The sequence below is a fragment of the Sardina pilchardus genome, chromosome 22, assembly GCF_963854185.1.
Source record: "Sardina pilchardus chromosome 22, fSarPil1.1, whole genome shotgun sequence".
Classification (NCBI taxonomy): domain Eukaryota; kingdom Metazoa; phylum Chordata; class Actinopteri; order Clupeiformes; family Clupeidae; genus Sardina; species Sardina pilchardus.
In genome coordinates, this window is record NC_085015.1 from 18,781,199 (window position 1) to 18,808,646 (window position 27,448).

At 44.9% G+C, this 27,448-nt stretch overlaps 1 protein-coding gene across 1 annotated transcript; it reads right to left on the reverse strand.

The window, feature by feature from the left end:
• Nucleotides 1-286: 286 nt before the first annotated feature.
• mapta (microtubule-associated protein tau a) lies at nt 287-26,272 on the reverse strand. The gene is made up of 14 exons (XM_062526041.1): nt 26,096-26,272; nt 25,570-25,776; nt 19,346-19,375; nt 16,573-16,607; nt 15,488-15,551; nt 15,166-15,201; nt 14,461-14,729; nt 11,775-11,867; nt 11,382-11,474; nt 10,372-10,464; nt 9,853-9,945; nt 8,852-8,944; nt 6,238-6,336; nt 287-3,740 (listed from the first exon to the last, which is right to left on the reverse strand). The coding sequence occupies exons 2-14, from the start codon at nt 25,757-25,759 to the stop codon at nt 3,543-3,545; spliced, it is 1,386 nt and encodes a 461-aa protein (XP_062382025.1). The 5' UTR covers nt 25,760-25,776; nt 26,096-26,272; the 3' UTR covers nt 287-3,542.
• Nucleotides 26,273-27,448: the final 1,176 nt, after the last annotated feature.

Consider the following 27,448-nt stretch of genomic DNA (forward strand, 5'->3'; position numbering starts at 1 on the left):
ACAAAACCTTGTGTGTCTATCTTTTCAGTCGCTGTCTAAAGATGTATAGCTCACTTGAAACAAAAATGTCCTAGCATTATGTCTAATTGTTTACTAGAATCATTGTGTGCTGATGGCCTGGCCTCTAATGCTCGAACACTCGGCCAACCACTCTGTTAAGGAAAAACGTTGATCTAATAAGTGTGTGAGAATTTTCTGGAAAAAATTTCTTGAACCCAAAATCTAGTGCTAACACTTTGCAGCTGTAATTTCTGTGCAGCCAGGAAAGAAGTCTAGAGGTCATACGGTGGTTTAATATTCTTTATTTCCAAATTCACATTTACAGCGACAAGAATCATCATAAACCAATTATTATTAAAACACACAAGAACAATATCGACAATCACAACGCTCAAGCTAAAATGTACAACCCGCAAAACTGGTGAGAAAGGTGTAGACAGGAACAACGGCAAGTCCATCTCCTTGAGCCCTCGAGGGAGGGAGGAGAGCTACTGGGGATGAAACAGAAAGAAAAAAACAGCCACAAGCCAGCCCACGTTACCTAGTAGCCAACAATTCCTTTCTTCTGTCCATCCGCCTTATCCAGGCCGAGCCTCCAACTTCTCGACCCCAATCACTTTCATTTTTCTCATCCTCATCCACAACCCAACCACTCCAAAACACCCATGATTCCCACTAGTACACACATCTGTCCAAAAACATTCAAAAAAATGTGCAGCCAAATTTGTGATAGAGTAAAGAAAAACTAAGACCAAACAGCATGCAGATTATTGTGTTGCAAGCACTGCGTTTTAAGTTTCGAATGACCGCTTTTATGACCATGGTGTCCTCAAATATATGTCCTTGGCAAATAGTTAATTCGAGAATCAAACATATACACATTACGTTATATAGAATCAAATACTATCACTACACCTCCCTTCTTTACCCAATAAGGAAATTAAGGTCACCTTTTGGGTAGTGTTGCGTTGCAGTAATACCTACATATATTTATCCTAAGAAGCGCGAGATTGAGAGCAAAGGATATACCATTAATGCATCGTGTTCAAAAACAAAAAAAAACAAAAGAGGCAACAAAGAGGTCCATCTCCTCCATGAGACGCATGCAAGTAGCATAGTTTTCAAATGATCAGTTGTGGGATGCCACAACCGATTGAGAATGCTTTCCCTCCGATTCACTGGGAGACTACATAATAGCACCACACCCAATTCCCAATGGGCAACCCGACCTGTCAACCTGATTTGACAAAGTTCGTAAAAGAGTGTTGTACAGTCAGGTGTAGCTATGGGCCTACTACAAGGCTGGCAGACTGAGGTGCTCGGATGAAATCGCGCTCTAACTGGTGAGTGTAGGCTCCATAAGATCAAAGCATGGGCATGAGGTCCGATTGGCACTGGACACGTACTTGCTAATGACTGTCCGCAGCAGGTGAGGAAGAAGCCTCGTCTACTGACAGGAGAGTGATGACACACTCACACAGCTCTCTCTTTATTCTTTGAATGGATGTCATCTGAAGAGAGGATAGGCCAGTTTCCAGTGGTCTCGTACTGGAGCTAGGCCTTACATGATACTGCACCTTAGTGTATACTGGGCAGGTATACAATTATCGAGAGCTTCCATTAGTCATTTGCACACCCTTAAGGGGGTAGTAAGCCAGGTCATCAGGGTGTGTATATGTTGTAGCCTTCCTCGAAGCTGTGGCATTCTTTGATTTAAAAAGGCCAACATGAGACACTCTCAGTAATAGTAGGGGCGTCACTGGCTGAGATAGCCACCAAGTTCTGGGACTCGCAGTAGATGTAACCTTCTGACGTAAAAAGTTATCTGGCAAATTGTACAAATACATAACACTTTTTGTAATACAAGAGAATTTGATTAGCTAGTTGAATGGTCATTTAAGGTTGGCTAATAAAATGGATGATTTAGGATTAAGTTGGCTAATAGACTTGTCATTAATCTCTCTTAGCAAGGTTGTTATATGGAGCAACAGTGGCCTGTAAGAATGTATGATAAGTGTATTTTTTCCCCCCGTAATACTGCAGTAGCTGCTTTATAGAAAGATAGCGTAGAAGTGACCATGCACAGGGTTAATGCTGAAGAGTAATGCCATGAAGTTTTTTTTTTCTTTTTTTTGTATTTCCCCATAACTTAAAGATATGAAACAGCCGCCACTTTTAAACAAACAGAAAAAAAAGAAAATAATGAAAACATGATAGGCATTTTACAATGAAGCACTTACAAAAAAAAGAAACAAAAATAATCTTAATAAATTAGAAATCTGCCAGCAGGCACAGTCAAAATGTTTCATATCAAATACATGTCATAGCCACAGAATATTACAAGAAAAAAAGTGCTCAACAGACATCTGTTTTCTCTACACCAAGCACTCTGGGTCTCAGTTACATTTAGTTCTTGTTTGTTTGTTTTTGTTTTTTGTTTTTTTCTCTCTTTTATGCCAGAGAGAGCAAGAAATGACCTCACTGTTCTGAATCTCTGATCATCTTGGCATAAACTATGACTCACCAAAGCATAGCTCTGGTTGCCATAGCGAAGCATTTACCAACTACGGATACCCTGTAACTGTGTTTTAATATTTAATGTTTGTTTAATATTTTAAAGGGAAAAGGGGACTAACACAAAATAGCCTTGTCATCAAACATTGCAATATAATGCTGCCATTTAGTGTGTGCCTCTTGTTTGACTAAATATCTATCTAGAGTAGGTGCTGTAAGCCTCAAAGTTAAGCAATTCCCCTCAAGCAACCTCCAAATCTGTAATATCGCAATTAATCTGTGTCCTCTTATCCTATGGTTATGTGTCCTCCTTTTCCATTACGTATTCACACCATATGAATATTCTCCTGTTGAAATGCCACTTCAAATCATCCCAAAACATTTCCACAACAACACCGTTAACATCTCAAAGAAAAGACTAACAATGTAAAAGTCTACCGGGCCTAGAAATGGACAACAATGGCCATAGAGATGCAGTGGTAAGATATGAGGCTACAATAGGATCTCAGGAAACATCATCCCTTCTGAATCTTTCTTTTTTTTCTTTTTTCTTTTTTTTTCATTTTTCATTATTTCCTAAAATAACTCAATGACCAATTCCCACAGTCAGTGAAAAGGAAGTGAGAAGAAAAGAAGTTGATCTTTTTAAAGATGTGAACATGAGGATCAGAACACTTTCATTGGTCGTCATGTATACTAAAGGTTAAGAAAAATCAACAGTGATAGCCGGGGCGGCTACGCGGTAAGAAATCTCGGAAACTACAGTGTCATGTCTTTTGCTCTTTTTTTTTTTTGTTGAAAATTCCCAAAGGTGAGAAAAGAGGTGATGGGAAACATCACGAGGACAATTTTTTTTCCTCTTTTTTTTTCACTATTCTACCGGAACGTTAGAGCAGGGAGTTGAGATCCATGGATGATAACTTGTCGCATGTGTGAGTGAGAGTGTGTGTGTGTGTCTGTGTGTGTGTGCGCGTGTGTGTGTTAGACAGAAGGTGGGTTGTTGTGCGTGTGCAGTGGTGGCAAGGTGATCACAAACCCTGCTTGGCAAGAGAGGCCGACACCTGGTCGGCCAGTGTGGAGAGCTGTGGTGAGTCGGCCATGTTGATGCTTCCCGAGGAGGAGACGGTGCTGAGGTCGTGGGGCGAGTCCTCCAGGGAGACGATCTCGGCGCCGTGGTCGGTGCGGGCCTTTGCCGTCTCGCGGAAGTTCAGCTTGTGCGACTCAATCTAGTGATGGGAGGCAACACGGACGGTGTTAAGGGTCACGCTTCCTCGTGCTGAGATAAGAGCTTGAGTTCTGTGTGACTCTATTCTGAACTCTCACATTAGGCACGGCTGTCTTGTATGACTTTAGGGGTCAAACATGCTCAAGCATGGAGTAGGTAGAGTGAGCGCATCCTAACTAACCAAAAGAATTTGCTAGAGAGATTTATGTTCTTGTGTTCAACCAATACCCTTGGGCCATTTAAAAAACATTCATGATTTATCAGTACAACCTCTAAAGGTTAGTGTGCAGCAGTGTAGCTTAGTTCTACTTAACATCCTTTGATGAAAAGTTATCTGGAAGGCTTTGTAATATGACCTTATATTTCGAGCTGCTGCCAAATTGGTAGTTCCCTTGAGGTTCACAATTAATGCCCCATTTAAGACTACAGATAGTAGATCTAAGGATTCTACATAGAATATTTAAGTATAATTTGAAAATAACGAGTAGCAAAAAAGTGATCATTGACACCCTCTCTGACAAACCACTACATCTATTTTATGCTCTCTTGTGGCAAACACCTTTTTAGAGATACAACTAGCTCTTGATATATGCACTTACCTTTTATGATTACCATTGCAAAATACCCCTGAGACCGAAAACCTTCACTTTAATGAATGAAACTCAATCAGGTGTGGGAGTAATATCAGAACTGAACCCTGTAAAAACGCCAACCCAGTTTACTGTAAAAACTCTCCCCGCTACGTTTTCTATTCTACGCATGATACTTACTGGAGTCCTCGATCAGAATCTGGGGGTTGCTGAGCATGGCTGGTTCGGGGGACAGGCTGAGGCTGGTGGAGGAGGACGGGGCAGGGGAGTCACTGGGCTCCAGGCCCAACACGTCCCCGTTTTCGGGGGTGCTTGTTTTGGTACTGCCCTCGCTCTCCCTCCCCTTCTCTCTCTTTAGGGCGCAGTGACCCAGGGTGGGTGGTTGGAGGGGTGGTGGTGGTGGTGGTGGAGCGGGGGAGGGGTGGGTGTGACATGAAGTAAAATAAAATAAAAATGAAAATAATTTCAAATAAAATAAAACAGAGGAGATGGAAATTAAAATGAGAAATTAAAATGAAATGAGTGCAACCAAGAGCAAAACTTACAACGATGAGTTAAAAATACATGGTCAAACATAAAATCTTAAAATCAAATTAATATTGGTAATATATGGGACCAGCATATAAATCACACTGCACATCTGGTTTGAATAACACTGAAAAGTAAACATAAAATGGCATAAAATGGCATATGAGCAAAAAAAGGCGGTGTGCTAGTCGGGAAAGAAATGAAGAGGGCTTCATGGAACGCTTGAAGCCAGAGGGGATGATAACAGGTACAAGGATGAGAAGAGCAGAGATGGACGGAATGCAACCGCCAAGCAGCAGAGCGAGAGAGGAAGGGAAGGAAAGCACGCAATCCCATAAGCCACTGCCATCAGCTGGGTGACTGTGGCTGTGCCTGTGTGTGTGCCTGTGTGTGTATTAGTGGGTATGTGCACTTGTGTGTGCATAGTAGATTTCTTTTTTTGTTTGCATTTGTGAGTATGTTTGTTTGCGAGTGAGTGTGTGTGTGTGTGTGTGTGTGTGCATGTGTACATGTGTGTGTGTGTGTGTGTGCGCGCATGTCCGTGCGTGTGCGTGCGTGCGTGTGCATTTGTTGTGTGCCAGTGTCTGAGCTTATGTGCAAGCATATATGATCGTGTATTACCGCTTGACTACTGCACTCTAACATGTAAGCCCCGTTGCTCGTATGTCATGCAGGTTAAAGGTCAGCGATGTGCTGTTAGTGCACCACTACTTCCGCTCTACATCCCCAGGCTCTCATGAGCACACAGATGCTACTACGTATAGCGCCCACAACCAGAGCATGCTACATCATCTACAAGCTGCTGAGCCACAGAGTCCCCGAGGACGAATGCTAACACACTAAAATCCATTTAAGCAATCAGGAAACATCAGATGTATAGACTGACAATAGGCTAATGCATAGACTGACAATCATTTTTTTTACAAATGTCCTGTTTTAAACGTCTATATTATACTACAAGATCATATTGTATTATACATATTGTATTTACATACTGTATTATATAGTCTATTAGAGATTATGCATCTCTGTGTATAAACCATACGTGGTGTTGAAGCTTTGAGTGGTCTTTGGTGGTTTCATATCATATTTCGGTATTCGATATTAATATCATTCAACTCGCGTGTGCACATTAAAGTGATGAGTTTGGAACTATGAAAAGCATACCAAGGTACCTGTTAGTAATAACACCAGTGTATTCTCTTTTAGAAGGGAGAATGTTTTGTAGACCTTATACAAGTAATCAGAGTTTGTATGTTTGCATATACTTAGCACATATACTTAGCAGACATAGAAATTCCTTGAAATTCCTTGTGTCTGTGTACAGTATGTGTGTGTGTCTGTGTGTGCCTGTGTGTGTGTGTTGAAACATTCTCTCACCCTCCTCGCTCCGCCTCCTGGCTTGTGGTGGATGTTGTCTTTAGAGCCGCACTTCGACTGCACGTTGGTCAGATCGATCTTCTTGTGGACAATCTGAACCTGGACACAACAAAAAAAAAGCAGAGGACACATTTCAGCACCACCGTATAGGCCGCGTGTAGCTCCTCTCAGTTCAAAAGCGTTTGAAACTGACCGGGAGAACAATGCATGCTGGGAAGGCACACCTCGACTCTTGCACTTACTCAGTTAAACAAACTGAACAAAGATGCATGTGACACGACTTACAAGCGTCTAAAAAATACAGAAACCAGTGCATACTAAAGTGTGGTGTAGTGTGCTACTATATAGTGAGGCATACTAAGTGAGTAACCAGTCATTAGTGCATTACCACTGCACTGAGTGTGTTTGCAAACAGTAAGCCGATAACACACCACATTGATTAATTGATTGTAGCGGTTCTGTTTCTACCTGATAAAGGGTGTTAGGAGATATTGAGTGGATTATCTGTTAGTAACCACGCAAGTAAGCAGGCTGTTTCACTGACTATAACAGACTTAATGCATCATGCGCACCGTGACACTGCACTTCCAAGCCCTTCCTTTAGTGTGAGTATGCATGCATAATATATAGTATACTATTCTAATGAGATCAGGACAGCTGTACCACTAATGGGCTCTTGGCATTGATTTTGTGCTCCGTAAAAGCATTAACACACTCTTAGATTACAAGGAAGTGAGCTCTCTGGGGGGGGTTGACATGGAGAGGCTTTTAATGGCCTCGTCCACTAGTGCTTAAGGCTCTGAGTTGGGGGGGTGGCGCTGTTTCCTCACGCCTCGCCGTCGAGGCTGTCCTCCTTGTTGACATGCACGTCGTAATGAAATCATTTCCACTTGCCGCCAACTCAACTCGCAGCATGGTGCCACCACAATCACTGCCACATGCGAAAAAAGACTGTGTGTGACCTTTCAGCTCACCAGCAGCCCTCTGTCCCACCTACAACCCCCCAGCTCACACTTCCGAATACACAGCCCCCCCCCCCCCCCCCCCCCAACTTCCAACACCACCACTATCCACCCGCCTCTGTCCAGCAGCCCCACCCTGACGAGGTGACCTCATCGCTGACCGTGAAAGCCGTCCGTCCGGGGGCCTGTGGGCCTCTGTTAGCGCCTCTGGACACAAAGGTCTCAGTATCCCTCTGCCCTGTCCTGTCCTGTGACATCAGCCTTTTCCACTGGGGCCCCAACTGTTCAGCTACAAAAGGCGGCGAGCGAGCCAGCAGCACCCGTTGACAACAACACGGGCTCTGTTAAGTACTGGAGAGGTCGTAAAAAAAACAACCCGGTGTCCTCCAGTCAAAGTGAAGGACTCTAATACAGAGCAGCGAATTAGGCTGTGAGATGAGGGCGAGGGTGTGGTGATGGTCTGCAGGGATTTTGTTTTGTATTTTGTTTGTTTATACGTATAAAACATGTATTTCGTTATTTATACGCTACCTAATTCTGTTATAACTTTATGTGCAGTGATACAGAATCAATGTCATAGTCAGTGAGCTAAGGAACATGAATTTATTGCATTTTAGTGGGAGAGTGTTCTAGGATCAGCATTATCCGTGACATTAAATATTGATTTGATAGCTTCTCTATGTTGGCTTGTGTGAAGAGTAAGGGATTGAAGGGATAGTTAGTGCTAACATGACGTGGACTGAACTGAGGTCAGTATGTAGTAGAGGGCAATTGAGTGAGGAAAAGGATCGGGATATCTAGCAGTTTTGGTGAGGGAATGAAACTAAATGGTCATAACTCAAGGAGGAGCCAATGCTGTCAGCACATTGAGTTCTTCCCATAGTTACTCACATTTCCACCTCCAGGCACATGTTTGATATTGTCTTTGGAGCCACATTTTGACTGGACATTATTTAAGTCCAACTTCTGATCAAATATTTGCACCTGTAAAAGGACGGGGAACAGATGAGCTCTTTCGGCACTTACCCTAAAGACCCACAAGGGCCCACGCCTGAATACAAATACAATCTCACTGAGCAACAACTTTTGGTTTTCCTAACACCACATGACATAAAAGGATTTTAAAAATGGAACACTTAAAAATATAATAGCTTTTTTAACAACTAGACACAAGTCTTTGAAGGGAAGTGACAAACAAGATAGGGAGGGTCCACTACTCTGGGTTGGGGGGGGGGACTTTACCAGACAAGAATGAACACTCACACCTGGGATTTGGTGTTTCAGGCAATACAACGCCACAAACAGAACATGCTAACTGTTGCTAGACAGACCAACTAACCCATGTCTATTTTCCACCCCACAGGCAAAACATGTCTTGACGTCACGTCACATGTTTTGAAGGGAGTTATGAGAGTTTCGATACTTCTAGGAAGTGACAGACAGGAGGAGACGCCACACTGCACCCTTGACTCGAGGTATTAGGAATTAGGAAACGTAGGAATTCTCATGCAGAGGGTTTATTTTTGCTACAGTATTAGATCATTTGGTGGAGGAGTTGATTGATTGGAAGTCGTGCGTTAGTTGCATCTGGTAGAGGAGGGCAGTACAGGACAGAGACCAGACAGGGGTGTTTCTGCTATACCGTTACTCACATTTCCACCTCCGGCCACATGTTTCATATTGTCTTTGGATCCACACCTAGACTGCACACTACTTAAGTCCAACTTCTGATCAACAATTTGAACCTGAAAGATGGTGGGGGAGGTTGGGAGAGGAGGGAGGGAGGGAGGGAGGGAGAGCGTTACACTTCAAGAGAAGCAAACAGCATCAGTGGACGCTGATGAGGATAACTAAATTTGAGACAGAGCGAGAGAGAGAGAGAGAGAGAGAGAGAGAGAGAGAGAGAGAGAGAGAGAGAGAGAGAGAGAGAGAGCAATGCTCACTGCTGTGACCCACCACAAATACACAGAACGTTTAGCCTGGTTTACACCCGTGGGTGTTGTGTTGGATGCGGGACAACTACTAAGGACATTTCTGTCCTTGCTGCAGCACTTAACTGTAGTTGGTGCAGTGGGGGTACGACAGGTGTGTTTAAGGAGAGTGAAACGGTGACACAGGCTGAAAAAAATAGGGCAATGACTCCAGAAATAACTGAGTGGGAAAAGTGTGGAGGCTATTCCATATAGTTACTCCCTTTACCAGCCCATTTCTCAGATTGAAATGTTTATACACTAGCTTGTCTGGGGATACTTACATAACAGCGCAATGAGTCACAGTCATAGTTAGCTACCCATTTGGGAGTGCAACATTTTTGGATTTCCAATGTCTCAGTATGATTAAATATCCCTCTTTCATTTCATTTGAATGATTATTTCCCACTAGAGAGAAATTGTATAGCTAAATTCATCGGCTTTTCCGACAAACACATCTGTGGGTGAGCGCTTGGCCATCATGAGAAGATACCAAGAAATGAGAGTATAGCAGGGTGATACGTGTTGAGTTCAGGTGGGTCTGAACTGTGGTATTGTGAAGACACTCAACCAGTGAAGGACACAGTGACATTTGAAGGTCAGGTCAGGTGAGGGAACTCCAAATGGTCATAACTCAAGGAAGAACCAAGACCAAGCCTTGTGTTCATCCCATAGTCACTCACATTGCCACCTCCCGCTACATGTCTCATATTGTCTTTGGAGCCGCACTTAGACTGGACATTACTGAAGTCCATCTTCTTCTCAAGAATTTGCACCTGAAAAAAGGACAAAAATACAAAGAAAAAGAGGACAATTATCTTCCCTTTTGAAAGCAAAAGTGTTCAAATGAGCAAATAAAATATATACTGGGGAAAAAGGAGAGAGTTAAAAAAAAAAAGTGTGGCGAGACCTTACTGCATCTCAGAGGAACAAAAGTGCATCATGTGGTTTTTTTCACATTCAAGGCCACAATACTTGAAAGTGAACTGAACAGGATGATTAGTGCTTTATTGAGGTTCTAAAAATCATGGTCAGTACAGTAGCGTTGCACGGGCGAGGAGGATTTTGAGGGTGGGGGGTAGGGGAGGGGGGGGGGGGGGTCTTTGCTCAGCGTTTTTCTGGTGAGGGTGAGCGAAAGTCTTAATAACCCATGGAAGAACCAAAACTGAAAGGTGCTGAGTTCACCACATACGTTTACTCACATTTCCACCTCCTGGTACATGATTCATATTGCTTTTGGAGCCGCACTTAGACAGGACATTACTAAAGTCCACCTTCTCATCATATATCTGTACCTGTAAAAGGTAGGGGAACAGGTGAGTTCTTTTTGAGGTTGACAGAGACAGCATCGACCAACGCAGGGACCGATGACGAGAGCAATTTCACTGAAGACGAGGAGATGACACTGTTGTTTGATCACATTACCATTCCCTCAAACACTGCAGTCAAGTCATCTACTATTACCTGTAGACATGACCTTTCTGTGTGCAAATTACATCCACAGAATGTACAAGCTTACATCCATGAAGATTTTCCAGTTGTAAATAAATTATCAAAAAATGAAGTATGATTCTGATTGATTTAAAATAGTAGTGTCAAACAGGAACAGTTGTGTGAATTTGGAAAATCACAGAATTCAGTGTAAGAATATTGCACTGGATCCACTGGAACAAAATGGGTTCCAAAAAATTATTCTGTGATGAGAGATTTTTTCTTTCTTTCTGTCCCATGTCTGAGTAATAATTAATCAAAATAAAGTAATGAGAAGTTTGTATTCCATTGGCCAGTCCACAGAGTTGTTTGTCTCACTTCTCAAAAACTGGAATAAAAAAAATAAATAGACCTCCTTTGAGAAGATCTGAGCATCCAAGATTTTTGAGATCGGCATGCATTGTTTGGTAGGATGCACATCAAATCTTTCCACATTTTCCAAGCATTTCCAGATAATTCCCATTTCCCAACAGTTTGAACCAACTGCATCTTCATGGATTGGTATTCCAGAGTATAGCACTTGTTGAACCATACCAATGGAAATTACTAGAGGCCATTTCATTCATCACAATTAGCTAGTAGCTCGACCTGTTATTTAAAAAGACTGTTTGGCAAATAAGTCTGTGCAAACATAAGAACTGACTAAAATACCTTTGACTCTAGAACCAGAACTCTAGAAGGCCATGAGGTTAACTTCTGAGTCAATCCCATGGTTACTTACTCTGCCACCTCCTGGAGTATGCTTGAGGTTGGCCTTGGAGCCACACCGGGCCTGGACATTGCTGAAGTCCACCTTCTGATCCAGAATCTGGATCTGATGAGAAGGACAGGGCCAGAGCTTAATGACTGAACATCACATTTGAACCACAGAATGGTGGGACAGGACCTTCACTGGATTTCAAATGGTGAAAATGCCCTGTGCTAACCACTGAAACTGGACTTCATGTCATTTGTAGTTCACACACATAACAACATGTACTTTTTTGACAAATATATTGAGTATTTCATCTGAGATTTGTCCCTGTGCTAGTGATTTCACAAATATCTCAGGGATCCAAGAAAAGGCCTCAACTATGATAATGGTACAACAGACAGTTTTACAGTTCACACTCACATTTCCACCTCCAGGCTGGTATTTCAGATTGGCTTTGGATCCACACTTAGACTGGACACTGCTCAGGTCCATCTTCTTATCCAGAATTTGGATCTAGAAAGACAGAAATAATAAGTAACCCATAGTCTCTCCATACACAATCCCAGAGATAAAGAGAGAGCGAGTGAGAGAGAGAGAGAGAGAGGGTGAAGTTGCGTGAGAGAAAGCGAAAAGAAACAGAAAAGGAGATGGTTTAGTGCACTTGTGAGGATTCTAGGGCGTTGTCGTGGCTGTCGTAATGGTGGCGCTTGGACGAGGAATAGGACATCAGGGATATAGCGGAAGCACTCGGTGCTAAGGCATGAACGAATGGTCATCATAACTCAAGGAAGAACCAAGACTGGCAGCGTTGAGTTCAACCCATAGTCACTCACATTTCCACCTCCCGGCACATGTCTCATATTGTCTTTGGAGCCGCACTTAGGCCGGACACTACTAAAGTCCAACTTCTCATCAAATATCTGTACCTGCAAAAGGGTAGGGGAGAAGTGATAAGATCTCTTGACACTAGCTATGTAAAGGACTCCTCAGGCTGTACTTCCTGAGGAGGCTGCGGTCCTTCAATGTCTGCTGCAAGCTCCTCTGGATGTTTTACCAGTCTGTTGTTGCCAGCGTCCTCTTCTATGCTGTGGCATGCTGGGGAGGAAGCACTAGGAAGAGGGATGCTGGGCGACTAGACAGGCTGGTAAGGAAGGCTGGCTCTGTTGTGGGAGCTGATCTGGAGGGAATCACTTCAGTATCAGACAAAAGGACCCTGAACAAGCTACACAGCATCCTGGACAATGACTGTCATCCACTCTACAGCACTATCAGACAGCAGAAGAGCTTGATCAGCTGGAGACTACGCTCCATGACATGCACAACAGACAGTCATTTGTACCCAGGGCCATATAACTGTACAATGCTTCACTGAAGGGAAAAGGAGAGTTGGACTTCTATGCATAGTATATCTGCACCTCCACCCTCTTATACACTTACATGGCATGGCTTACATGTCTACCCTCTTTTTGTCCATATATTTGACCAATGACTAATGTCTGCACCCATATCTAACTATCCTTGCACTGCTGCTGTAACTCTTATATTATTACTATGTTAGGTTTATTTTAATTGTCCATATATTCATACTAGTACTGTTGTTATTATTATTACTATGCTTACATTTTGTACTGTACATATTTATTGCTGGTCACTAGAATGTAATCTTGCACTGTTGCACTGTTGGATTTACTATGCTTACATTTTGTACTGTACAAATGTATTGCTGGTCACTAGAATTTAATCTTGCACTGTTGCACTGTTGGACTTATTTGCACTACCAACCTGACACAAACCTCATACTGGATCACAGTACCAATCCTCAGTACATTCATGCACATCTTATCTATAGTATTTTACTGCTCCTTTAGTCATGTTGATTTGTTGATTTGCTTTATATTTTCCTGTTTACATTGTATTGTATGTTGTGTGTGGTGTCTTAAGCTGCTGGGACCTTGAATTTCCCCTTGGGGATCAATAAAGTATCTATCTATCTATCTATCTATCTATCTATCGACTCGTAAGAGCCCACACCGGTGAACGAGTACCTGCATGTTTTTTCTTTCTCTTGAAGAGAACCAATTCAACTGTTTTGATTTCAACTGTTCAGCAATGTGAATTAAATGGAAGAGAGTGAAGAAAGAGACAGCATGGGAAGAGAGAAGGGAGTCAGAGGGAAACACACTACAGTCAGTCTCAAAGGAGACTGCAAACAATTATTATTAAACAATACCATAATTGCTTATTCCATATACAGTATACTGTCTATACAGAAAATACGTAATCAACTGATATTCAAATTAAGTTGTTAAAGCTTATATAACTGAAATAAAGAAATACAATTGAGTAAAGTATATAAAGCATAAATATAGGCTACAGCTTATAATACATTTACATAAATATATTGTTAAGAAAACAAATGAGTTTGGATTCTTCAGTTGACAAAACAGGGAGTCCACCATCTCTGTGCTTTGGACTAAATGGACTAATTCTATCCCTAAAGCCTGCTTCACATCTTTCAGTAAAACTGAAAGTACTACAGCTCACATCCTCTTTCAGGGTCACTATAAATAATCACAGCACAACCCCTAGGGTTTGATAGCTCACTGAGGCCAACAGCCGGCCAGAAAACCTTTCTTAAAAGTAACAAAAATGTCTACTTTCACCACCGTGGAAGTGGTTGGGGGATAAAAGCAGCAACCCACTGACTCAAGAATGCAGTGTAAAAAGATTCTGTCAGCTAATATGACGTGTTGTGAGCTTAAACTACAAAGATATCTCTTGCTGTTATAAACAGACATGAGGCAAGGGTTACACGCTGCTGCTATATTGGTGCACAGACTAAACTAAAGCTTCCTCAGCCCTTTGTGCAGCTTTCATTACAGGCTCTCTCTTTCACTAAACGAACTTCAAAGACACTGCAAAAAAAGCATGCCTCATTCAAATGAATCACATAATGAACTAAGGGTAGAGAGACAGAGATACAGAGAGAGAGAGAGAGAGAGAGAGAGAATTTAGAGACCATTTATCATAAATACACAGGATGTTTAGCCTAGTTTGCCTTGCCATAAAAAAAAACGAAAAGAAAAACCAAATGAAAAGAGTTTACCTGTCCTCCGCCCGGCTGGTGCTTCAGGTTGGCCGTGGAGCCGATCTTGGACTTGACCCCCTTGAGGTCGGGCAGGGGGGCAGCGGCGGCCAGCGGGGCGGGCGGCCGGCCCTTGAGCGAGCCGGGGGATTTGGGCGTGGAGCGGATCACGGCCACCTTCTTAATCTCCTTGCCCGTGGCGGGGGACTTGGCGCCCAGCGCTTTGCTGGCGGGGGATTTGGGGGTGCCGGGGCTGTTGCCCCCACTCGCGTCGGCGGCCTTGGGGGAGACTGATGGAGGTCAAAGGGCACGGGGGTTATACATGCACAGCACTGCGAGGGCTCCTCATCAACATAGTATGGAGAAGGTGATGACAAATGGGGTAACCTTTTGAGCAATGTTGCTGGGCAACCACATAACCGGGTCTATGCGTTCTGATTGGATGATCATGATAAAAGTTGCCCAGAACAACATGGAACACGGAGCATTGTCCAGCAACATTGCTGATGATACAAGTGTCTCTACCTACATGTACATACTGAATCTATCGCAATGGCATAATCACCAGCTAGTTAGACTGTATAACCTACAGACCTAGAGCAGAGTGATCTAATCATGCTATTTACTTGAATTGTGACTTCTCTAGTAGTACATTCTAGTGCAAATAGTCTTAGTTCTCTTAGTATAATGTGCCTCTTCCCTTTTCCTCACTTTGGAGTAATTTACCTTTGCCATTCTTGGCAGCAGCGGCTTTGCCATTGACTGTGAAAACAAGCAGAAAAGCCCATTACATTAATGTACTTTCTGCTGCAAAGTCTTGAAGATTAAACGCTACGTCAAAGGAATTGCACTACTCAAGCGGAGTCATTTCTGAGTGCCCGTGAAGGGGACAACCATTCTTTTGTCCTAAGATCTCTGCAGTCAAGTTATTCCAATTAGTTCCATATTCAGAGGCCTTAGAAGAGGTCATTAACTACCGTATTACAGACGGTTAAACTGGAGGGGAGTGATGGAAGGAGGAGGGGTGGGGGGGAAACAAATCGACTACCCGACTGAGTTGGTGTCATGGCTGGGATCTTAGTGCCTGCAGCATGAGGTCTTGCACCTGGAGCCTGCAAGCAGAAAAATCACGACATGTTTCCAGTTTTTAACCGAAAGCACAGAAACAACAAACAGAACATGCAGTGAACTCCTCAAGCAATAAGTACTGTAGGTCAACAGTCAATGGAGCATGATGAAGAGGGAAGGATGAGGAAATGGGTGCTTAATAGCAAAGTCTACAAGCAGTTGGGTTGATTTAATAGAAGTTACAGTAAGTCCTTACAGCTGGAGTGGGAAGCCATTAGAGAAAATAGTTCATGTACTTAAAACATGTCTGCTTTAGTAGGCATTAAGAAAGAGCAAGGCAAAAATGGGTGCCTGGTTTAGGGACTTGTAATTATGCATAATTATGCTGTGTCAACCATTTATTCACAGCGATGGCCTACTTCCACTGCACAATGGCAGATTCCAAGCCTATGCTGTTGTCATGAACACAAGCCTAGACACTAGTCATGGTCTTGCCAAAGGTTCACAATAATAAGGCTGTGATCCCTTTGACACTTCTTATCGTCAGGTCAGTACAACATGCACCGGGATTAGGATCTTCCCGCCATCGGTTTAGCGGGGGTGTGCCGGTCGGAGCGGTAAGCAGCAGGCATGTGCCGGAACCTTCCGATACTCACCCTGAGCCGTCTCTCTCTGGGCCCAGAGATGGGGGGCTTGGAGGGGGCTGGGGGGCACCTGCTAGAGGGGGGGGTCGGGGCTTTCCTTCGGAGGGACGGGGGGACTGCGGTGGGCCTTTTTAGGGAGGAGGGTCTAGCTTTGGCAAGGGGCGTTCGGGTGGTCTTTGTGGTGGCCCGGATGTGAGGATGAACATAAAACAAGGTGAACATAAAAAAAAATGGACATAGAAGACAAAACCATTTCTGTCGATGGAGAATGAGAGCTAGCAGTTTGTTGGGTGGGTGGACGGGAGATGTGAGGTGAGGATGTTTGGTAATTAATTACTGTATATTATGAAGGACAGGTGTGACTCTTCCATAAGGGATGGTAGTACAGAGCAAATGGACAGCAGTAGCCACGGTCACCTACCCGCTTGTCAGCATCGCTGTCAGCCTTGGGTTGTGCTGGGGAAGAGAGGGACACAGTGTATGCATTTAAAGGGAGAGTTCCGAGCTCCAACACTCACAAATGTTAACATAAACAGAGTTAAGAGTATTTGAATTTGGCATGGTTTCAAATGTGGCTTTGCCCTGATATTACAGACAACTGAGATTCATCTTGATTATTATAAAACTGTCAGTGTTTGAAATATTAGTGTAATACCTTAAATTCTAATACTTAAAGCTTTTACAAATACAATAAATCCATGAAATCTGTGTGTGTGTGTGTGTGCATGTGTGTGTGTATGTGTGTGTGCATATGTGTGTGTGTGCATGTATGTGGATGTGTGTGCATATGTGTATGTGTATGCACGTGCGTGTTTGTGCACGTGCTTGCGTGCAAGGGTGTGAATGTGCAAGCAGTAACAGTGGTGACCCAGTAAACTCCTCTAAAATGATGATGATGTGACTCACAGAAAGACACACAGACACACATACACACACACACACACAAACACACAACACACACTCTCACACATTGCACCCATGCAGAGTGACATGCACACAGGACGTGTGGTAAAAACATGGCCAGTAAAACTGGATTAATTCAATCCCAAACGTAACGAGGCTGCAAGACCAAGGGAGATAAGACAGATCCAACGAGCGAGAGAGAGAGATAGAGAGGCAGAGAGAATATAACGAACGGAAAAAAAGCAACTTGGCCTTTGCCATGACCCAGCACTGATTTGCAGGGCCTGGATTAACCAGGGAAGATAGAGAGTGCTTCACAGCTTAGCGACGGACGCTGCAACAGAAAAAAAGTGTGAGAAGAAAAAAACGGAACTCAACGGGACAGAGTTGACGAAGTGGGAGGCGGGGGGGGGGGGATTTTTTTTTGGTGAGCGTAACACAACAGACCTTTAAACTGCGCGACGGGAACGTATGACTTTCTGGCCGGCGAGCTTTGCGACGCCGCTCTCTTCAAGAGAGGAGAGGCTCCTGCGGAGCCCTTTGCGTCGCCGGTCCAACTGACCGGCCTGTCTTTGGCTTGAGGGTCGCCGCCGCTGGCATCGGATGGCGCGGGACCGGACGCCAAGTCCGAGCCCCGTCCATCGTCGTCCCTCTGGTGTCTCTGGCCGTTCGGCCGGACCGCAGCGGCTGGCCCCAGAGGCGAGGAGTCCCTGCTGGCCGGCGGCGATGGGAAAATGGGCCCTGTTCCCTGCAGCTGTTCCCTCCGGGGACCGCCGGCGTTCCCGTCCGGGGGAGGCGGTGGGGGCGTCTGTCCTGAGCCGGCGCTGGCACTCGCCGGGGAACTTCCCGACGGATTAGGCGCTGATCCCCTCTCCCTCCCGGGGGAGATTTGATGTCCCCCATATGCTGCCGCGCTCTGCTCCGCGGCACCAAACATCCGCCCGGCGTCCACTCCACCGGCAGCAGCAGCAGCGGCAGCGTCTGTGGCGGTGCACCGAGGCTCGTCCAGCTCCAGCGCGCTCTCCCCGACCGACGTCAGGTCCTCCAGGGCGGCGCTGCGCACCAGGAAAGAGGCGGGCGGCTCGGCCTCCAGCGAGAGGCTGCGGGCGCGGTCGGGGCTGAGCGAGAGCGGCCGGTGGAGCGGGTGAGCGGGCCCCGCCGGCCAGCTGCTCCTTAGAAGATCCTCGTTCTCCGCTGCGTCCTCTTCCTCCTCTTCGCTCCGGATCGGAAAGCTTTCCGCGCCCATCGAGCCCCACTCGTGTCCCAGTTCCGCAGCGGCGGCGGCGGCGGGAGGGACTTGGGTCAGAGGGAATGACCTGGCCTCTACTCTTGAAGGACCGGCCGAGTCTCTCCGTCCTCTCTCCCCTCCTCCAGAGCTACTAACAGCCCCCATGCCCCCAGCATGGAGTCCCCAGCCACTAGGATCCTCTGGCGCTTTTTCAAAAAGCAAGAATCATCATGAAACTCTACCTCGCTTTTTATGACATGAGGAGCAGCAGCATGTGCCGATTTGTAAAAAGTTCCGAGGCCGGGTTTCCCAGAATCGTTAAAGAAGCTCTTAAGTGCTAAGAACCTCTTAGGAGCACTAAGAACGCTCCTAAGAGGTTCTTAGCAGTTAAGAGCTTCTTAACGAATCTGGGAAAGACCGGCCCAGAGCTCTCAGCAGTCCAGTAAAGAAAGAGACACTCCTGTTGTGTCCGTTCCTTTACTGGGTATGCAAGCAGAGACGACATCTGGCACATTCTGGGGCTCCACTAGACTAGCATTCAACAGGTGCCAATCAAAAGAAAATCCAGAGAAGAAATGAAAGGAGAAAAATTCATCCCACAGAGAGAGGGTCCACAAACGGAAATTGCCAACGCAGTGCAATGACTCGCTGGGCGTTTTTTCACAACGCAAGAACAAGAAGTGAACGTAGTATAATAATAAAAAAAAGGCATCAATAAAGACAAATGAACAAAAAACAAAGAGATTCCCAAGTGATGGAAAATGAGGAAGTACGAAACAAAATGGAGAGCAAACAGAATGGAATCCATGTTTCGTTACCATGACAAAAACACACACAATGATGATGAATGGTGAGAGTAACTGCATTATGATTGGGCAGCAGAGTGCTCCATGCTTATGGTGAGGGTCACGGTCAGAATTGAGGTTAATCCATTAGGTAAAATATCCCATTTTGTGCCCAAAACATAATGCATTTACACCCAGAAATGACTAATCCTAAACTAAATGTGGTGAGTGTGCATCATTGTTAGGTGTCTTCAGTGGATCTGCATGAGATTATTTACCTGTTGGAGAAGCCGTGTTTCCTCCACTTGCTGAAAAGGAGGAGAAAATAGAGAAAGCGAATTAGGAAACTATATATACTGACAACAGTCCTGCGCCAAGTATAATAAAGGAAAGCTGGATCAATCAGGATAGCCTACATAAAAGAAGCTATATTTGCAACGATATTCTGCACCAAAGTCTATGCAAAGCACAAAGTGCTCTTTGTCCACACAAAAGGGAAGCCAAGCGAAAAAAGTGAGGGCAGGTTACCAAACATTTCAAACTATTCAGCAAGAGCAAGGAATGTGTCTGGTGTTCCCAAATCATTCCACCCTTGCTTTTCCACCTAGTACCCAAGTCAGAGATGAACGGCCCAAAACAAAAGCCTCATACATTCATTGTTCAGACACACGCATCTATTTCAAGGTGGGATGACTATTAACCTGCACTGTGGTCATACAAAGATTAGACGCAATTCTTTGGTAAGAATGTCTATTGATGTATTAAATATTTTTCAAAATATAATGTATTCTTTGGTGATCAAAACATAAAGCAGGCTACCAAATTGTAAACTGACAATGGCGGAAACGTAAATGGTATAAGCCCACACTTAACGGTCCTCTTAATGTTAAACTCTGAAAATAAAAATATTAGTATTACTACATCAACAAAGCCATGTGGCTCTGGAGGGACAGATTCTGGCCCTGAATGAACATGGATCAGAGCCAGACTGTGCCAGTGTCAACTGCTATGCAAGCACAAAATCACAACCAAAAACAAAGCCATTCTAGAGGAGACTACCACAAAGCATAGCATTTTACCTCAAAGCAAAGATTATCTTTAATAAAGGACAAAAAAAGCACTGCAGGTATAAAACATCATACCACACTCCTCCCCCTGACCAGAGGGGGCGATGTCAGCTTCAGAGTGCTCAGACACAGACAATTGTCCATCATCAGCTTCCTCTGCTGCAGGTTCCTGGCGTTCCACTATGGAAGAAATGCTTCATTAGAAGAGAGAGGTATGTCTGTGTCATAGGGAAGAGATGTTTAAAGCACTGCCACACACAAGTAGCCAACACAAAAGAGGAAGAGGATCTTCTAAGGGATCTTCTGTTTAACTGTTGGAATAGGATAGGGAAGAAAGGCAAGCAAATAGAAAGCAAATCCAAACATACGTCTACACCAAACTGCAACTGAAAGTAATGTTAGTAGAAGCAAAAGGACATTAAAGGCAGGAAATGCAAAGATTTCAAAAGCGAATTCAGGAGGGAGTCTTTGGCAAATTGCATTCCAATAAAACCAATGAAGCCAGGCAACTTTTTGCTCCAAACCTAAAACGCACAAAGCTAAAAAGCACAAATCCCAGTAGAATACGTATTACAACTAGCAACATTTCTGTCAAACAGAAGTTCAAGCAAGCCACTCCACTCCACAACAAGGCCGTCATACCTAGTTGACCTTCCTCAACAGAGAGGGCGCTCTCAGTCTCAGCGATGTCAGATGGGGAGGCTAGCCCACACTCTGTCTCTTCTGCTGCTTGTTCTAGACACTCTGCTTTTAAAAATAAACCCCAGATAATGTAAATAAATGTTGTCAGAACAGATACAGACGATAACATAATGGAGAATGGCACATGATTCAAGATAGCACTCATACCGAGGTTCCCCTCTACACTAGAGAGGGCACTCTGAGCCTCCATGATCTCTGATGGTGAGGCTAGTGCATTCTCTAGCCCTTCTGCTGTTGGTGTTGGATTGTCAGCTGTGGAAAAATTGCTTTGATTAATGACTGATAATTGGACGAGGGAAACCAACACAAAAGGAGAAGAGGATCTTTTAAAGGGATCTTCTGTGTGTAGCTGTTGTAATATACGATAGAAAGGCAAGCCAATAGAAAGCAAATCCCAAAAAATATGTCTACACCAAACTGCACTGAAAGTAATGTTAGTATCAGAAGCAAAATTACATTAAAGGCACTGGAAACGCAAAGATTTCAAAAGCAAATTCAGGAGTGAGTCTATGGCTATTGGCATTCCAATAAAAGCAAACGAAGCCAGGCAACTTTTTGTTCCAAATCTGAGTTCAGCTAAAAAGCACAAAGCCCAGTGGAATATATATTGCAACGAGCAAAATCTCTGTCAAACAGAAGTTCAAGCCACTCCACTGCACAACAAGACCGTCATACCTAGTTGCACCTCCTCAACAGAGAGGGCGCTCTCAGTCTCAGCGACATCAGATGGGGAGGCTAGCCCACACTCTGTCTCTTCTGCTGCTTGTTCTAGACACTCTGCTTTTTAAAATAAACCCCAGATAATGTAAATAAAAATCGTCAGAACAGATACAGAGAGTAACGTAATGGATTGAGAATGGCATATGATTCAAGATAGCACTTGTACCGAGGTTCCCCTCTACACTAGAGAGGGCACTCTGACCCTCCATGATCTCCGATGGTGAGGCTAGCGCATTCTCTAGCCCTTCTGCTGTTGGTGTTGGGTCGTCTGCTGTGGAATAATTGCTTCATGTTAATGATTGGTAATAACATGAGGGAGAAACACAAAAATATCAGCAAAAGTTATATGTGAAGCGTAAATTAATAATAAAAAAGTAATTAGTATCAATACCATGACTAATCAGAAATACTTCAAACACATGCAGCAAAATGACAATACAACAGACACACAGACACACACACTCATAATGCAACACACGGAAGAAACCAACCTATGAAAAATGAAATAGTTAAAGGAAAGCAATGCAGGCTGTAAAGAAAGCTGAAAAAAGTCCATATCACACCAGCCACAAACAGCTATTCAAATAGGCCTACATCAGAAAGGACATGTTTCAAAACACAGCATACAGTACATGTTGGTTGTTTGCAGTCAAGAAACTAAAGCAAATTTTCAAGCCAAAACAGTGTAAACAAAAGAGCATCCCTGCCAGTCAAGCATGAATGCCAAACTGTTGTCAAGGGAAAAGGCCTCATACCAGTGGACACCTCCTGACCAGAGGGGGCGCTCTGAGTCTCCTTCAGCTTAGAGATGGACACAGTCCCATCCTTTCTCTCCTCTGACACAGGCTCGGGCTCCTCAGCCTCCACTGCCGGCCAAGCGGTTCAGTCAGACACAAACAAAGTACACAGGGGGTCCATTAGATGCTTCACACAAGCCAGGCTAGCCAAAACCTTTAACTGGACGCTGCTGATACCTTAAACATCAGTGATGTGAGGACAGTGGTCATAAGGGGGGGCAAGAAAAGGCACAGACACCTACAGGCTAGCTGAACAGAGAAATCCCTGCGTTAAAGCGATGGCTTGCGTAAGTAATGAGACAAGACATTTCTGCAAGAGGCTTATGTAACCTGTTTCCTGTGTCATCATGACCTCATTCCCTCCGCCGGCTACTGTGGAGAGGCCGTGTCCATGCCTCGCCCCACCCAGCATAACACTGCATTTCAATTTTGCAAACACTGATGGACCCACATGAACCAGAACTGGCAATAAAAGCTGATCTACACGTGATATGTGGCAACAGAACACACCTCTTGATAACAGGCTTATTTTAACCATGGAGCTTGTCCATTGTGTTTACTGTTCACACAATGCTTTGACCATGAACAATAGTGCTGATTATGGATCATTACAACATTTCTCACTCAAAGCTATTTTTTGAGGAACATCTCTTGAGGCATGTCAAACTACTATCTACGGCACTGTACCCAAACTACCTGTGAAATCCTGTCCACATCTCTACACCTCGACCAGCCAGAGCTATAGGCTACGGTCACTACCCTACGCATCTATCTAATGACCACACCACGTCTAGCTACGGCGCTCGTCCGAGCATACTCACGCTCGTCTGAGAGGTCGACACACATGCCGTTGGTTTCTGGCGGCGGGTGCGAGCCGTTTTGCGTGAGCAGTCCCCGCTGGATGTGGAGTGTGAGAGAGAGGGCGAAGGGGGGGAACATGTGCACTAGCGAGGGCTGCAGACTGGGGAACGCTAGGCTACGCACTACCAGGCCGGAGAGTGAGTGAGTGTGTGTGTGTGTGTGTGTGTGTGTGTGTGTGTGTGAGAGAGAGTGTGTGTATGTGTGTTTGTTTGTGTGAGTGTGTGTGTGTGTGTGTGTGTGTGTGTGTGTGTTTGTGTGTGTGCATGTGTGTGTGTGAGAGAGAGAGAGAGAGAGAGAGAGAAAGAGTGTGTGTGTGTGTGTGTGTATGTGTATGTGTGTGTGTGTGTGTGTGTGTGTGTGTGTGTGTGTGTGTGGAGAGGTGGGGGAGTCGGGGTTGGGTTGGTGGTGTGTGGAGGAGAGAGGTCACGGAGGGATGAAGAGACAGCATTATGGCACGTCCTTCTGCATGCCAATGGGCGCAAGACAACGGACACCATTGTGCAGAGTTGGCACGGACTCTAGGGTTCACTCTGTCAGTACCACAACTCTGATTACCCCCGCCCCCACCCCCTCTATTTCATACACCCTCTCCATCCAACCCCCCCAAGCCCCATCCCAACCCCCACTCCACCCCAAAACCCACAACAGAGTGAAGGCCTCTCTAGAACTGCCCACCCACCTGCCCCACACAAAGACTGCATTGGGGCTATTTCAGTCGTACAGCCATTTCCTCCTTGCTCATATTTGGGGGAAATGTTCTCATAGTTTAGTCTCTCCCGTGGGATGATATTGAAGTATGTGTCAAATGTTCCAGTTATAGAGCGCCAAAAAAAAAAAAAAAAAAAAAAAAAAGACCAGCTTTGGAAGGTTCTTTGTTTTTTTTATGGTGTAAAGGAAGAGTTCTCCATTTTTCTGAGCTGTGATCAAATACATTGCATAGTGGGGCAGTCTACCCACACAACACCAAAGAGCATTGAAAAGCCGTGACGAGAACACAGCACACCATGTTTAATGCCGACAACGGTCCCCTACACTACTGGGCCGTGTCAGTGCGCTTCAGTGTTGTCTAGGAGGTCTCATCGGGCTCTGTGCAGTTCATCAGCGTGCTACAGTTTTCTCCAGGCTCTCGAGGAGCCACTGAGGGAGAGAGGGAGTCTTTTCAGAGGGACAAAAGTGACCGGCTGAATGGAATAGAGACACAGTAATGTCCTGTCCAGCCTTCCCCCTCCTCTCCTTCTTTTTTTACAGCGGTCTATTGACCAAAAAGAAAATCATTTAAAACCATTTAACGATCGCTAACAGAGCCCAGCAGTCTATTGAAGCGGCAGCGCTGTCCCTTGAAAGCATGGCCTTGATCACAGAGCAGAATTGGTACCCACGAGCACATTCCAGGGGCCCCGGGAACGGGACCGGTTCGAACGCGACGGACCAGGCGGTGGCCCGGGCCGTCCGAGCTGGGCGGTGGCGGCGGTATGACCCAGATGCCTGGATTACGGCGCGAAGAGCGCAGCTGCAAAGCCGGGATTGAGCGCACAAACCCCGGCCCAGTCGAGCATGTTGTGTTTGCTTTATGTAAAAGGATTAAAACTAAAAAATGCCACTGGCCGCGCAGTTCTCACGCAGTCAGTCAGTGAGAGGGCAACAACAACAACAACAAAAAAAGCAAGAGCACAGAGGACAGGAAGAAACAGTAATAATAGAACACATGGAATTAAAGGCTTGTGGTGTGTGTGTCTCTCTCGCACGTGATAGTATTAAATCTCCAACATTGCAAGTATTCTCGTTGGGTTGGAGATAGGTCACTCCTCCTTGCGTCTTAGCAACAATGAATGCGCAGAGGCATGCGTGACAATCAGGGTTAATTAGGACAGATGATTCCCATCTGCTTGTTTTAGGGCCCATGAAATTTAACAAGCTGCTAAGTCATCTGACATGTCCGCCAGTTACAGCGTGATATACAAACCCTCCTCATATTGTTCCCATTTCATTTATTGAGAATATCCACAATTGTCCAGTTTCACTGATCTCATGTTTAAGAATACAGAGGCTGCCCCAGGGGGAGGCTGTTATTATAGCCTCTAAACTGGTGGCTGAATCAGAATTGAATACATTTATTTGACATGCATACACTGCCCTGAGAACCCAAGGTCAGGAACGTGAGCAGAATATCTTTACCTGCAGTGGTCTCTAAATTTAGCATTAATCTGTCTGAAGGCATTTCAGGGGAAAATAGCAGTGGTCTTCTTTGTGACCTACCCCTCCCCCCAAAGGCTGCTTTTCCTGAGGGGGTAATCTAAGCTTGCACCAGATTGGCTGAGACCTACTTAGGTTTAAGAGACATGCCAGTATGCTCACCTTTCATTGGACAATCTCCTGGTCCCATGTGCCCCACTGCAACGCCGTTCTCCTTATGGAACTGGTTGCCATGGTGATGGTCATTGATGGTCATACCGGAGAGGGAGGTCGCCATGGTATCCGAGGAGTTGTAGTGAAGCCCGTGGCTGTTCGGTGAAGAACTCAGGAAGTCCTGGTGCTGCTGGTCCATAGCAATTCCACTAAAGGCTATACAAGAGGGAGGAAGAGAGACAGAGAGAGAGAAACAGACAGTGTTAGATAGAGAAAGAGAAGAGAGACACCAGATCACCAGAACAATAGGATTTCTGAAAGAGGGTCAGAGATGAGTGAAATAAAACAATGCCTCCTCCCCCAACTAAAAAAAAGCAGCCATCAGCAAGCAATGGTGGAGCCAGGTTATAAACCACAAAAAGCTCAGCTCCTTTCCACTGCAAATTCACAAGGACAAAATAAACAAAAACAACAGAAAAGCTGGCAAAAAGTAATTTACCATCAGGAACCATCTAGAAACACATACAAATCAAACCTATTCCAATCTTATTCAAGGTATTCAGATCCACAAGGTAACCAGATCCACAAAAGCCTACATCCAAGAACGGATTTCACCCCTTTGCTTTCCCAGGCACCATTTAGCACTTAAAATCAACAATCATTCGCATTAAAGAACGGACGTCCCTTTTCCGCCCCCCTCACACGCCCGGCCGTCACCAGCTAAATGTAAACAGGAATGATGCACCGGTGAGAACCTGGTTATTTATAAATACCAAACATGAGGACCAGGCATTGAATTACAACTGCACCGACCGAAAATAGTAGTAGAGTGTCAGTCAGTGAGTGGCTCTCTCCTCCTCCTCCATGACCATGCAATCTCATGCAATAATTTCCCTCAAGGGCCTGACAAGAGTGCACCTCTCATTCAAATGATCAGTCAAGAGGGATTTCATGGACATACAGTACAGTACACTGGCATATAATACCTTGTGCAAGGGATAGCACTGAGCTGCTAACACGGCTAGCTCCAGTCCACCAGCAGCATTGAATTGTCGTTTCATTACCTTACCACACAATCAGGTACTCTGAAGGCACCTTTATGCAGTCCTGTCCGTGTCCGTCAATGGTTGACACTGTCACCTCCACGATTAGCACCGCATAAAGGGTCACACATACGTGTATTTATATGCTCAGAGAGATTCAGTTTTTTTTTTTGTTGCTGCACTGTCCCTTTAACTGGAGTCTGATATAATATTAGACCGTCCTGAGTTAGAGCTCGCTTGACTTGTGTCACCGTGAAGGTCTTCCACAGATAGAAGAGTGCTCAGGGACCGTGGTCTTGCAGAGTGAGCTGCAGTGAGCTGAACAGAGACACCAATGCAATGTACAGTACAGTAAATGCCACAGAAGAACTTATGAGAGCAGAGCATGTCTCATCTCATCTTGTCACCGCAGCATGCCCGCAGAGAGGTGTTTCCCACCTCCATCTGTGCACCTGCGTGCCGTTCACTTTTCGCCCAGTCGGCTGGGCTGTTAACAGCTCACATATTTGAACGATTTTCAATGATGGCTGAGGTGCAATTTACTCTCAGCTCAGAGTCTCAGCTCCCCAAATCGGGACTACAACTAATCTGACTGACGCTTTAAGAACTGATTTCTTAAAGCTTCTTAGGGGGGGGGAAACAAATTTGGGGGAAGACTGAGCAGGAGTGTCACTGGTGTGTAGAATCTGGCACCAGAGCAAGGTTTTTGCAGGAACAGAACTACCCACGTCAGTGTCGCAACCTGCATTAGTCAATCACAACAATGCCAGGCCATCAGTGTTCATTTTTTATTCTGTCTTACACATGAATGTGCATGCACACCTAATTCACCACCACCCCCCAAC

Excerpts from the sequence above, each read along its gene's own strand:
- mapta (XM_062526041.1), bottom strand. The coding sequence starts at position 25,759 with ATGGACCAGCAGCACCAGGACTTCCTGAGTTCTTCACCGAACAGCCAC. Across the intron at positions 19,376-25,569 it reads AGGAGATTGTCCAATGAAAG|CAAGTGGAGGAAACACGGCT; the intron begins GTGAGCATACTG and ends CCTCCTTTTCAG. Across the intron at positions 6,337-8,851 it reads ATGTGGCCGGAGGTGGAAAT|GTTCAGATTGTCCACAAGAA; the intron begins GTGAGTAACGGT and ends TGTTGTGTCCAG.